This window comes from Typopeltis vanoorti, chromosome 26, assembly GCF_054136105.1.
Source record: "Typopeltis vanoorti isolate ZY-2024b chromosome 26, IOZ_Tvanoo_1.0, whole genome shotgun sequence".
In the NCBI taxonomy this organism is placed as follows: domain Eukaryota; kingdom Metazoa; phylum Arthropoda; class Arachnida; order Uropygi; family Thelyphonidae; genus Typopeltis; species Typopeltis vanoorti.
In genome coordinates, this window is record NC_143574.1 from 11,278,284 (window position 1) to 11,293,358 (window position 15,075).

Consider the following 15,075-nt stretch of genomic DNA (forward strand, 5'->3'; position numbering starts at 1 on the left):
CTCCTATCTGATTTACCCTTTTGATCTTGGGAATACAGTGTGATATTGCTTCCTCCATATATACCTTGACTATCCCTTTGCACTGTGAACATTCTTCCCTTGCAAATCTTTATGCTAACTGCTTCAAGCTGCCTCCTACATGTATCATGATCATCTGCTTTTGGAATTTCTACATGTTTTGCCACCTCCTAAGTCAAGGCCACATGATCACTTTCCTCAATTGGAGGCAATGTAGCCACCTTAGTTGTGGACAGATCCTATGACAAGATCCAACAGATCCAACACTCTCACACGACGAATACCCTCCATCACATTCTGTTTCAAGTAATCTCTCAGTAAGTGTATAAATTCTATTTTCTTCCTGACATGTGATCTTTCCTCCTTCCAATCTATGTCTCTGAAGTTGAAGTCCCCCATAATAATTACTTAACTTGCACTCTCATAATATAGCACTCATTGTACTAATTGCTGGTGCATATCTTCCACATCATTCCTGGCACCCTTGGCCTATGTCAGCAACCCATTTTATATTTTGTCCTATTGGCCTCAATTTCACATTAGATTGACTCAATAGAATTGCTATCTGCATGACTGACTCATACTCGTGTTGACTGTAATTCATCTGCTACCATCAGCAGTACCCCCACCCCTGTCCTGTCTACTCTACCCTCCCTGAAAATACTAAATCCATCGCATTCTATCACAGTAACTATGTCATCTGCTGTTAGTCAAGTCTCAGTAATGCTTATAACTTTTGGTGAGGTTGCACTAACCAATGCCAAAGTCTTCCCTCTTATTCCTGATGTTTCTTGCATTAGTATATAGAAACTGTAGCTTAGGCCCCCAGCTATCTTTACATTTTGAATTGACTACACCATTCAATATCGTTGCCTGAGACTAGATTCTGTATTTTTGTGAATGACTGTTTATTCACAGTCATTCACATAATGGATGTCTCCTCACTCACTTGCTCTCAAATACACACACACACTCACATGTATGCATCTGCCCTAATTGCTTTAGTTTTTCCGACTTTGCACTTCCACACTCTTAGTGAATGAACTCTATCCAGACTGAATTTTGCCATCTGATTGAAACCAAAAGTTAACCTTGGGGCTTCTTGTGAACATCAAAAATCTTACATTTTATTAAATTCCACCAGCCAGAATGCAGTTAGTGCAGTAATGTATACTTTGACATGTTTTGCCTTTTATTATTATTAGAATGCTAAGTACCAGATATAGTTGCATTTATATATTGAAGGACTTGCATGTGGATGGACAGCCAAAATAAATCTTATAATAAGTGTTTGCACATTTTGCAGAATATGCTTTAAAAAGTCAGGAATTCAGCAAATAGTACTGTGTGTGTGTGTGTGCGTGCGTGCGTGTGCGTGCGTGCATGTGTGCGCGCGCGCGCATGTGCACCAAAGAGGACTGTGGAGGAAGAATGATAGCAGCCAGTTTGGTTAGACAGTGCCTATGAAAATATTGAAAGCAAAGGCAGAAACAGTGTCTATGAGAAAGTGAATGGAATGAGTGAGAGAGAGAAAAAAAATAATTTTTTATTTATTTATTTTATTTTATTTTTATTGTTTTTCGGACTTAGATCAATCTATAAAAATTTCTTGGAATTTTGCATATAATAATGAAGAAGATAAAGTTTTGAGAGGATTTTGTTTCATTTCATAATTAAAAAAAAAAGTTTTCACCAAAATGTTTATATATACATAAAATGAAAGGCACTAGTATAGGAAATTGAACATTTCTTTGTTTATTGTATGTCGATTTTGATGATATATGTATAGATGGAAATTATATTTGAAGTATAATGATTAAATCTCTTTCAGTTGCTCCTTGTTCTAGTTCAGGGATTACAAATAATCCTATCCACTATAATACAGAAGGATGGATAGGACATCCCCTAGACCCCATAGGATCTCTTTTTGATACTCTTGCTGAGTCTTCATTAGTTCCTGATACTAAACCATATGATCACTTCTATGGTGAGTAGATTTTATTAGTTAGAATTAAATTTGATTTTAACAGAAGTTGCCTGTGCATGAGGTAGAAAAAAATCTACTGTTTAATAGGTAAATTTTGATTACATAAAAAAAAAGCATTTAACAATATGATCTCAGTATTTAAAAAACCTTGAAAGTGCAATTAGAGTGAACTTTTGGTATAGTAAACATTATTATACTGAACTCCCTCATTAAAATTTCTAGAAAGTTTTTGCCATAATCCCTGAATAAAAATGCTATCTCTGGATCCCTCTCTTTTTTGCTGTAGTGAGAGTTGACTGTAGTTGAGAAAGTGACACAGCTGTGGCCATTGTCCTTAAATGATTATTGCAAGTAATTTTGAAGAATCATATCCCAAAACTTAGAGATGAACATACATTCATTTTTTATTAAGATTAGGCTTATATGTAAGAGCCCCACAAGATTCTTTAGTCTTTTGTATCAGATAAACTCCTCAGTTGCTATGAAAGCTATTCACTCACAATTTGCAAAGACACTTATTGATGTTCTTCTCAATAGATGGGATAGATCAAACCATATCAGTAGTTTACATAAAACTATATATATATATATATATATATATATATATATATATATATTTTTTTTTTTTTAATTCAAATCAAATTAACTTGAATGAACAGCCCAAACTTCCAGAAGAAACAATTTTCATGGCTTGGGTAGGAATAAAAAGATGACATTAATTATGAGAGCAGCTTTGTCAGCTGACTGCATTAGTGTTATGAATAGCAGAATTAGTGGAAGAAAGCAAAAATTTACACAGATTTTTTTTTTTAAATCTGTAATAAAAGCTTATTTAAAAAATCCATCAAGACCATTAAACAAGTTGAATTTTAATAAACACCATTATATATCCATCAAGTACCCATTAAGTCTTGGGAATTTTTTGAAGTTAAATGTAACAAAAGGATTATCATCATCGTTATCATTTTCTTAACTGTTGGAATTAGTCTAACACAAGATTTCATTATTAATTTTCTATCACTGGTTTTCTTCTAAATTGGCTTATTGTTTATTGGGTCTCTAATTTGATCTAATTTACTTTTTTTGTCTTCTAAAGCAGTTCCATAACTACATTATTTCATCTATATGTTTGTTTTCTTGGGATCTTTCCCCTTCCATTTTTACTTCAAACACTTGTTTTGCTAATCATTTATCTCCATTCTTTTTAATTAAAGACCAATTCAAATAGCGCTCTGCTTCCTATTTTGAATACTAATAATTACCAATGTAATATTTTCATTTTTAATATGGTTGGTGATGCTATCTGTTCATTTTCTTGATTTTCTTCAAGACTGCTGCTTATTGCTATCATATATTGCTGCTCTTTACTCAGATGTTTCATTTCTAAACCAGTTTCCAGATCTATATTTAAAATTGGGTGAACACTGTTTTGCATACAGTTACTTATATGTTTTATCTGATTTCTTGCTTCTTTCATATCAATTTATTCATCTAGCCATTATTAAAAACTGTATTGTTTGATTAGTTAAAATGCATTTCTTGTTTGATCAAATTGAGAATGACATTGGTATTTTCTACTCTATTTTCATACTTTTTGGTCTTTTCATTGCAGGTTTTCATACCAAATTTGTTACAACAATTGTTGAATGTAATTAATGTGTTTTAAAGATATGTTATCATCACTCATCAAAGCTCGTGTCATCATTTCATTTCCTAAAATGGACAGAATATTGTAATATTCCAATACAATTAAGATTTAATTACTAGTTACTTAGACTTACTTGTTAAGTCTTTGATTGGATTTGCTGTGACATATTTTTGCCTGTTTTAATCCTTCACTATCATTTTCTTTTGTTTTAGTCAATACAGAATACAGTTTAGTTAGCTAAATTTCAAATTGCAACCCCCCCCCCCCCCCAAATCTGTGTTTGTTCATTATCCAGGTAGATACCTAATAGCCAGGGTGCACCATGAAGTGAGAATTGAATGTTGAATCAAATGTTTAGTCGATTTTTTCTTTATGTGGAAGTCTCCTCTCAATTATCTATTTCTGATCCCTAAGTGACCACAAGAAATCATAAGAATATAACAAGGATATATATTTAAGTATTTTATATCTGTATTTAAGTTTTGCATATCTTTTACTGATACAAGTTTGGAAGTTCTTGCCTTACAAGAAGTGAAATGGACAGGAAAGATGCATTCAGATGGATAGCATTGAATTCATGTACTCTGCATGCAAGGACATCAAATAAGGTGCATGTTGCTTAATAGACATGAAAGTAATGGTCTTCTTGGATACAATGGCTTAATGAAAGGCTCCTAACTAATTTAAAACTGGGATTAAAAGTCAGAATGTGGTTAGCTGCTGTGTGCCTACTGTGGATTCAGAAGATGGAGCAAAAGAGTGCTTTAGAATAAAAACAGTTATTTTGGAATTTGAATACCGAGGTTGGCATGGATTCCCATTATTGGGCAGGAGTAATTGGTCCTATTTTGGCATTGATAATTGCAGTAATAAGAGACTCCTTCAGTTATGCAAGCTAGGTGTACTAAAAATAACCATATATTTCAAGCATAAAGTTCTTTAGTATATAATTAGGACATAGTCAATCATTCATGATCTTTTGGATATTATCAGGTAAGACCCAAGTGTACATATCTTTAGAATGTACAGAAGTGTAGAGATAGGATCTGAGAGAGTGCATTATAGCTGAAGCTTACAAAATGCACTTGAATTCCTACCACTGTCACTATTAGCACTGAAGCATTGAGTAATGGTGATACTGTCAGAATTTATCAGGATGATTTGCTCAGGTGTTATGAAAGAGCTAGTCTACACGATTATAATGTAGAAAGTGTGTGAGATAGTTTCAAGAAGGCTGTGCTGTGCATGAAACTAATCAATCTGTTTTAGGGATTAGAGGAATAAAATTCTAAGATTAGAATTTTATTCCTCTATTTGATCAAATAGAGGAATAAAAACTCAATTATTTGAGTAGTTAAGCAATACTGCTAATTGCTGAAAATGCAGAAAAAAGCTGGACTAGCATCCAAAGAAATAAGTTATAGGGAAATTAATAAACAAGTAGAAGCACATTTGGAAATAGATAAAAACTTCTGGTTTAATAGCATGTCAGAAAATGCAGCTAAAGAAATTTTATGAAACTGTTAAACCTATGTTTAATTCTTTGAGCTGTTTTCATTCCATTAAACCTGAATATGAGCTTAAACTTCTCTTCAGGTGCACAACTGATAAATACCATCAAAACTGTCTTGTCTAGCCATGTTCTATTTTCAGCTAATTCAAATGAAGAAAACCTTCAATATCAGGTACTCTGGGATAGAACTGACAATATTCACTGCTGTTGTGATGAGATAGAGAGAAAAATTATACAATCTAAGGAAATAATACTCAATCCCATCCATATTAACAACAATCTAAGCTATAGCCTACCAGACTCTCACAGCTCTACTATTCAATATCGGTGTGCTCGAGATCTCATACGCACGCATGTGCAAAATAATACAACCAGAGTTTGTTCTTATTTTTGAAACTGTAAGCTGTATAGTTTTTTTAATATGTCTCTTAGTTTTGTTTTTTTAAATACTGGTTCCTTTCCAGTTTTGGTGGTATTTATCGGTTGTGCACCTGAAGAAGTCTAGTCTTAGACGAAACTAGTCGTGCAAATAAAGTTATTATTTTAACCTTGGTTCAAGTCATTCAGTATTATAGAATATATATATATATATATATATATATCCTGGAACCAGTCTAATGTCAATTTGTAATCGCTGCCTATGCCATTACTCACATGTTACTTATGGATTCCTTATAGCATGAGGATGCTTTGATGTTTGGTTTCTGATTGTATATGGAAAGCAGATAAATTCCACAATAATTTTCTTAATTTGCAGTGTATTAAAATTACTCTCTCTCTCTCTCTGCATGTATTGCTATGACTTACAACATCCCAGAACACTTCTCATTAACAGTGATTTCTAAGTTATTTTGAGTAAAAAATAAAATTTATGGAAAGATTGGAAACATTGCAAAAGATCAGAAACTTAAAAGTTTCTGATCTTTTGTAATGGGACCACCATTAAAAGAATTATATTGTCTTTTCTGTTATTTAATCTTTTTTTCTGTCTTTTGTTGGTTTTTTATAATGAAATTTGAAATTTTATTTTAACACTAAGACTTCATGACTACAAGTACTGTTGAAGATGGAAGTGCACCTCCTCGGGAACGTCCTCATTATCAGCATGTGGTTGTTCCTGGAAGCAGAGATCGTAGTGAAACATTCCTTTCATTAGCTGTAGAAGCTGCACTTATAGGGTTAGGTCAACAAAGGATAATGCCACCAGGACTCTATGCACAAGAAAAGGCATGCAAACAAGAGGACCAACTTATTATGAAGCTGCAAGACATTGATTTAGATGGTACTTTGGTAGCAGTATTAAGGAAGCAAGCAATGCTGCTTCTTGAAGGTCAGGTTCAGAATATTAAATATAAATATTTTTGATATATTTGTTTAAGTACTTAAGTTAAAATTCTATAGTTGATTTAATTATCAGTACATTATCAATATGTTAATTTGCCCAGCTTGCTCTTTTGATTTTTAAAAACTTAGTATCATTAAAATAAAAAATGTTGATTTAAATGTATGAACTTTTTAATCTAACAGCCAGATACAACTTGATGAATCAAGCTAAGTAAATAATAATAATAATAATAAAAAATCTTCTAATGCCTTTTATTTGCCAAAAGGAGAACAAAAGTTGAGGCCATTAGTCCTAACTTTGTGAAGAACTGCAGGCAGTCAATTGCCACCTTTAGCCATCACTGATAGCTGGCCCAATGCTATTCAGTCATTTCATCCAAGAGGAGAGTATATAGATAATTGCTGCCAGATATCTTGTGGTCCCTAACACTGTATTATTGTCTGAAATTATGTGCTTTCTACATTCTTGAGTTGCAGAATTAAAAACCAGTGTCTGGAGAAGAAAGAAAAACCTACTTGTCTGTGCTGATTATTGATTAACTCAGGAACTAGCTGAAAAAAAGTTCCTCTAGTCAGCAACCAGAATCAAACCAAAATCAATTTTTGAGTCACACAAGTTCAAACTCAATATCTTCTCTTTTTTGTTTGCACACTTCACAGGCAGAATATTGTGATAATGTTAGACCACTAGAAAAAATATTATTGTAATTTAGATTCTAGTTTCCTATGAGGAACTTTTTCTAGACTTAACTGGCTTCCAAATTAGTTGATCTTTGGCATAGATGAGTAAAGTAAGTTTTTTTTCTGCTGGAAACATTTTAGTTTTTAACTCTATAACTCAGAAAAATCAACTATAGAACTCATTATTTCACACAGTAATGCCAGGTAGGATTTAGATACAGAAGATGGTATCATTTATCTGCCTTACTCTCATGCCCCCAAATCTTGAAATAATTGATCACAGTTAGCAATGGAAACTGGCTGCCTGCCAATTTCCAAAAGTTAGTAAGGGCTAAAGAAGTTGTTGGCTCCTCCTTTTAAAGGAAACAGAAGGTGTTAGAGATGTTTTGGTTTTAAACAGATATGACTCCATATTTCCAGTGCAACATGCTCTGCTTGCGCACAGTAATAATTTCAAGTCGTTTCAAATTTTGTTTCAATCAAACTATTTGCTTTCATACAAGTGGGAGAAAAGCATCTCAAAATTATGTATGTTGCAATAAATTTTATTTATTTTGATGTATTTAATAAAATTTGGATTTTTGAAGACTGCTAAAAAGGAAGAGGTTAAAAGTTAGTTTGGTAATTTTGAAGCTGGACAGTGAACACATGTTAACCTGCACTCATTGTGTAGGAATTATGGAAAAATAATACTTGACGTTTTGACCTCTACATCAGGGTTATTCAGGAATGCATAGAATGCATATATATGAACTAAAAAGCTGTATCACAATGCATGTTTCTTTTTTATTGGTATGCGTACAACAACACATACCAATTGGTTAACTACAATCCCATAAACTGCATCAAAAAGAAAATAACAGAATTTAAATAGTAACAAAGTTAGCAGAAACAGTTTAAAAGTGTTACCACATTATACCTGCACTCCCAGAATATACAATCTGCAAAAAATACACAAATGCACCATTGCAACCAATAGTTAAAGGAATCAATAGCCCTAATTATCACTTATCCAAGAAACTAGTGATGACACTGAAGGAGATGATAGGTCATTCCTCTTCCTACATTTAAAAAAATGCACTTCATAAACAAAATTAAAAAATTACACTCGGCAACGATGATTTATCAGTCAGCTTTGATGTTTCATGAGCATCCTGATTCTTCTTCTACAGAACAAATTTCCTCCTGATATCATGGCCCTCTTTGCCCACATACTTTGCTCCAGTTAGTTCATGTGGTAAAATAATTTCTACCTGCAAAAAGAAGTACAGCCATGGGCTCACCACTTTCCCTCTCCATAGCTAATTTTTACGTGGTAGACTTTGAGCAGTGAGCTCTAGATTCATCGTCTAAAGCATAAAGTTTGGCTGAGATATGTTGATGATATATTACCATTTAGCCCTATATACATTCGGTAAGCAGTAAATACATTCCTTATCCACCTAAAAAAAAACAACACAAATGCATCCAATTTACCATTAAGATTGAAAACAATAACTTTCTTCCTTTTTAGACACACTTGTCACACATCTTCCTTCAGGCTGTCTTTCCTTCTTGGTCTGCTGTAAACCTAAACACACAGGCCAATACATACACAATGACTCAGACCACCATCCAACACTAAAACTAGGGGACCTTCAAACATAGAGCCCTAACAATTTGCTCAGATGAGCAGGCACTGATGAATGAATATGAAATTATAAGCCAAACCTTTATAAAGTATAGTTACAACAAAAAAAAAATAAGAAAAAATTACAAAAAATACAATATTAAAACAAAATTCAAACTTCTCACAAAATTAAAAAGCATACTTAGCTCATCCAAAGATCTCCCTTCTTTACCTTGACCACACAGTGGTTTACAAAATCCAGTGCACCTGCAACTTATCCTACATAGGAGAAACAGAACAAACAATTAGGTATAGAACATCAGAAAACAAGATGGCGGAATCCCAAAGAAAACCTGATAAGGTTTTCTTTGGGATTCCGCCATCTATGCGGGATTCCGCAGGTAGAACCTAAAGATAATAGGACTATAAAGTAGCAGTTGATGTATTTCAACTCATAACATTTTTTTTTATAATTTTTATTTTTATTATACTTTATGATTGTAATTTGTTATAAAATTTAATGTATTTAATTTAAATTTTACTCTTCTCTTTCTTTTCCACACCAGAGGTCAGGCTAATGTAAACAGTTAACAAAGCAGTTATTGTGATATAGCTTGCAATTTAGTTTATATGTATACATTCCTGATGATGACGTCAAAATGTCAAGTGTTATTTTTTTTAGTTATAAGTAATTTTTTTTTATTGCTCTCACCCATGAAAGGCTATTTGTAAACTTGTAGTACATTTTGTACCATGGGTGGATTAAGATATTTTTTCTATTTTTATCAATTATATATATATATTTTTTAATTATTTTTTACATCGTCCAGAAACCAAACATGGAACTGAAAAGTTCCATATTAGAAATTGTTAATTCTTGACCACAAAGATTAATGAAAATTAACTATTATTTAGATATTGGTCAAGTGTAGGTGAATAACTAATTTAATTACCAACTAGTTTCGCCAGCTTGTGCTGTCAGCTTCATCAGGGTACAATCAGGAAAGCAAAAGCTAAACGTTAACTGACAGTTCTATTTCAATCTCATTGAAATAGAATTGTCAATTAACGTTTATCTTGTAATTTTCATTTCTTTGCTTTCCTGATTGTACCCTGATGAAGCCAACAGCACAAGCCGGTGAAACTAGTTGGTAATTAAATTAGTTATTCACCTACACTTGACCAATATCTAAATAATAGTTAATTTTCATTGAAAAGTTCCATATGTCAAGCCTGAAGTGGCTTGACATATGGAGGCCTGAAATCTGGAGGCCACAAAAACATATCGAGGCCTGAAGTGGCTTGAAAAAGCCACTTCAGATTTTTGTTTTTGTTTGTTTCTGTTTTTGTCTCCATAATTTCTACACAATGAATACTTGACCACCTTATAACCCTAAGAGAAAGAAATGCTAACTTGCAGTTGCTCATTTGTTTACAAGCTGGGCGAATGCAGGTATGGTAGTAGTAATTTTAGCAGAAGAGATTCCACGAAAATGCTTATAGAAGATATGGCAGCAACTCATCATCATCATCAAATTCCTGCCATGTACCCTCAAGGGGTGTACAGGATATGACAGTACTACATGAAAAAATTACATCATTACTAACTTCCTATCTACAATTTTCCTCCAAATCAGTCTGTTACTTGTCAAGACTCCAACATTATCAGATCTTATATTTCTATCGTCTAAGGCACTTTGTACTGTATCAATCCACCTATATCTTGGTCTTCCTCTGGGTCGTTTTCCTGCCAACCTGGCAGAGAACACTTGTTTTGCTAATCTTTCCTCTTCCATTCTATTTAAGTGACCATACCATCTGAGATTAGCTCTGCTAACGCATTCCTGGATGCTGACAATGTCAAGTTCTTTCCTAATATCCTCATTTTTAATATGATATTGCCATTGATGCCATCTGTTCACGCCTCTAATCTTTCTCAGGACTCTCATATCTGTGGTCTCTAGTCTTTGGTCAAGTGTTTTACTTCTGACCCAGCTCTCAGATCCATAAGTTAAAATTGGTTTGAACACAGTCTTGTATACAGCTAATTTAGTGTTCGACTAATTTCTTTCTTATTCCATATGAATTTATTCAATTGACTTCCCACGATACCAGCTTTGCTGATTCTGTTGTCTATTTCTATATTCAGTTTACCATCTTCAGTAAAAATTGTGCCTAAGTAGCTGAAATGTTTTACTTGTTCCACAGGTTCTCCATTCACAACACAGTTGGCATTTTCAATGATTCTGCCTATTTTCATTGTCTTTGTCTTTTTATTGCTGACCTTCATACCATATCTATTACAACAGCTATTCAATTTAGTCAGAGAATCTTGCAGACTTGTAGCGGATTTATTTAGAAGTATAACATCATCCGCATAAAGCAAAGAGCTGACATTAACATCTCCAATTTTGATATCAGGTTTAATACCACATTCCTTCATAATGTGATCCATATAGATAATGAATAACAGAGGGGATAATGTACATCCTTGTCTCACACCAGATTTAACATTAAACCATCTTCCTGTACTTCCTTCAATTCTAACTGCTGACTCACAACTCAAATAAAGACTAAGTATTGCTTGATATAATGCCCCATTGACACCATATAACTGCAGCATATTGAATAGCTTCTCTCTTGGCACCTTGTCATATGCCTTTTCCAAATCGACAAAACTTAAATACAGATCTTTGTTATATTCCCATGCTTTCTCGACTATTTGTCGTAAAGTGAAGATCTGATCCTGACAGCCTCTATTTGGCCTGAATCCAGCTTGTTCTTCACCAAGCTTTTCTTCCACAATTCTTCTCAACCGTTTCTCAAGTATACTTGCATAGATCTTGCCAGGAACACTCAGTAGGGAAATACCTCTGTAATTCTCACATTCAGTTTTATTTCCCTTTTTATATATGGGTACTATGAGAGCTCTACTCCAATCATCGGGAATTCGTCCCTCTGTCCAGGCTTTCTGAACTATGCAGTGCAGCCACTGTAAGACTCTTATACCACCATACTTCAGCATTTCTGGTCGAATATCATCTACTCCTGCTGCCTTTCCACATTTCAAGCCTTTGATGGCTTTTTCTACTTCAAGTATGGATATGTATTCCTGACTGCATGCCTGATCAGTGTTTTTTATCACTGTGCTGTCATCACTGCTTGTTTCATTTAGCAGTTTTTCAAAGTAATTACTCCATACTTCAAGGATATCTTTTTCTCCTGTTTTCATTTCACCTTTATCATCTCTAATTCCTTTTACAGCACTCTTTCCTCCATTCCTAAGCTTCTTCAACAACCTCCAGAATATTTTGCCACCTTCTTGATATTTATTTTCTATATTCTTGCCAAAGTCCTCCCATGACTTTTGTTTAGCTAGTTTTACACACTGTTTAGCTTTCTTACATTTGTCTCTGTATTCTGTAAGAGTAAAAGCTGACTTATTTGCCAGGAACTTTTGATATGCTTTCTTCTTTTCCTTCACTGCCTCTTTAACTTCCTGTGTCCACCAGGGAGTTCTGATTTTTTTATCTTTGCACACAACCTCACCACATGCCTCTCTGGCAGAATCAATCAATGTTTCCTTCAGAGTTTGCCACTGAATCTCCAAGGTTTGATTCCTGTTCTCAAACTCTTTCATTTTCTTTTCAATAATATTTCTGTATATTAGTCTACAGTTTACATCTGAGAGCTGCTCAACTTTTATTCGCTTTAAAACTTTCTTACATGTTATTCTTTTCAATATGAAATTCAATTTTATCCTGCTCAAGACTAAATAGTGATCACTTCCAATTTCAAATCCTCTGTACACTCTGGTGTCCTGCACCAGGGAGAAAACATCACTATCAACAATAACATAGTCAATGAGACTTTTCTTATTCCTAGCCTCTTCTCTCCATGTGAATTTGTGCACATTTTTATGTTGGAACATGGTGTTAGTAATAACCAGTCCATGTCCTGAGCAGAAATCCAACAGATATTTGCCATTATTATTAGCTTTGCTCTTTTCTCCAAATTTTCCCAAAATATTTTTGTATGTCTCACAATCATTTCCTACTCTACTATTTAGATCCCCAACAAGGAAAAACTTTTCCTTTTTCATTGTGTCAGTTGCTTTTTCTAAAGCCTCAAAAAAGTCCTCCACTTCTACCTTAGTAGAACCTTCTGTGGGACCATAGGCACAAATAAGTCTCATTGTCCAGTTCCCCATTCTCATATTTGCCCACATTACTCTACTTGAGACTGACTGCCATTCAAGAAGATTAGCCTCGTATTTTGTATTGAATACTATGGCTACTCCTTCTTTTCCTTGATTATTATTGCCTGAATATAACATTTTGTATTTATTGCTCAGAAAGATCTCACCAGTTTTGGTCTTTTTTGTTTCAGTCACCCCTATTATGTCGATCTGGTACTTATCTAATTCCTCAGCTAGCTCCATTTCTTTGCCATTCAGGCTTCTTACATTGATAGTACCGATCTTTAACTCTGGTGATGTTGAGTTGGGGTTTGTTTTCAGATTTGTTCCAGTAGCTGACTTTTCGCTGTTCGCCCTGGTTCCCTGGCGAAAACAACGGGGGCCTTGTTTAACCGGGCGACGCCCCAGCCGGCATGAAATTTTGTCATGTTGTACCATCATTTTTTATTTTGGTTTAACCAATAAGAATACAATTTGGTCGGCTAAATCCCAAATTGCCAGCCCATCCTCGTTCGTTCAGTATCAAAGTAGATACCCAACAGGGTGCACCACGAGAAGGTGAGGATTGGACATTAGGTCAGAAGCCCTGGTCGGTTCTCCGCATTCCTTTAAAGGCTATGTGGAGGTCTCCTCTCAGTTATACAGCTTTGACCCTTAAGCACCCCCATGGCAGCAACTTAGGAGTCATTAATATTGTCCTCTTCTACACATCATGCAAGAGTAGTTTGTGTAGAAGAGGACAATATTAATGACTCCTAAGTCATTAATACTAAGTCATTAGTCTGGACACCAGAGTGTACAGAGGATTTGAAATTGGAAGTGATCACTATTTAGTCTTGAGCAGGATAAAATTGAATTTCATATTGAAAAGAATAACATGTAAGAAAGTTTTAAAGCGAATAAAAGTTGAGCAGCTCTCAGATGTGAACTGTAGACTAAAATACACAAAGATTATTGAAGAAAAAATGAAAGAGTTTGAGAACAGGAATCAAACCTTGGAGATTCAGTGGTAAGCCTTGAAGAAAGCCCTGATTGATTCAGCTAGAGAGGCATGTGGTGAAGTTGTCTGCAAGGATAGAAAAATCAGAACTCCATGTTGGACACAGAAGTTAAAAAGGCAGTGAAGGAAAAGAAGAAAGCATATCAAAAGTTCCTGGCAAATAAGTCAGCTTGTGCTCTTAGAGAATTATTATTATTATTATTACCACGGGCTACTCCAGGAGTCCTTAGACTCATCGAGGGAGGCCCTAAACATCATGTTCACGCAGCTGTTCAACATTCTCACAGTATCTATCATACCTTGCCTTGAACTCGCTCACTGTCATAACAGACTCTGGCAGCTTATTCCACTCATTTACCACTCTAAAAGTAAAGAACCCAGCTCTAACACCCCTGCTAACCACGCTCTTGCCCAGCTTCCATGGGTGTCCCCTAGTTCTCCCACCACCAGTCCTGATCTCAAAAATATCATCTGAATTAATCCTATAGAATCCTGTTAGCAATTTGAATGTCTCAATCATGTCTCCCCTTTTCCGCCTATCAACTAGTTTCTGCAACCCACAAATCTTCAACCTGTTCTCATATGGTTCATTCCATAGACCTGCTATCATCTTAGTCACTCGCCTCTGGATCCTCTCAACCTCCTCCCCATCAAGAAGGAACCGAGGTGACCAAATCTGGGCACAGTAGTCAAGATGAGATCTTATCAGGGCTCGGTACAGAGGTACAATAACTTGTTTTTCTCTGCTCGTCAAGGTATTTTTCAACAACCAAGTGAGTTGATGAGCTGATTTAGCTACTTTCGCAATGTGCCCCCTAAACTTCATCTCCCTATCCACCAACACTCCCAAGTCCCTGGCCTCATCAATCTCTTGGAGTACAGTTCCACCAATGTGGTATACTGCTGCTAATCTTTTCACTCCGAAATGCATAACCTTACATTTTGTCACATTAAATTGACATCCATTCTCCTTAGTCCAGAACTCCAATCTATCTAAGTCATCTTGCAAGACTTTGACATCTTCTGCATTCACTATCGCCCTACCCAACTTTGCATCATCAGCGAACAAATGAACTG

General features: G+C 34.8%; 1 protein-coding gene across 1 annotated transcript in view; it reads left to right on the top strand.

Annotated features, from left to right (window-relative positions):
* Positions 1 to 15,075, top strand: part of LOC150092321 (zinc finger SWIM domain-containing protein 5-like) — a 320,532-nt gene that overhangs the window by 263,654 nt on the left and 41,803 nt on the right. Inside the window, exons 11-14 of the mRNA XM_090414845.1 lie at positions 937 to 953; positions 1,341 to 1,367; positions 1,850 to 2,005; positions 6,206 to 6,496. Of these exons, the coding sequence (XP_090270971.1) occupies positions 937 to 953; positions 1,341 to 1,367; positions 1,850 to 2,005; positions 6,206 to 6,496 (491 nt within the window). The remainder of the gene's footprint in view (positions 1 to 936; positions 954 to 1,340; positions 1,368 to 1,849; positions 2,006 to 6,205; positions 6,497 to 15,075) is intronic.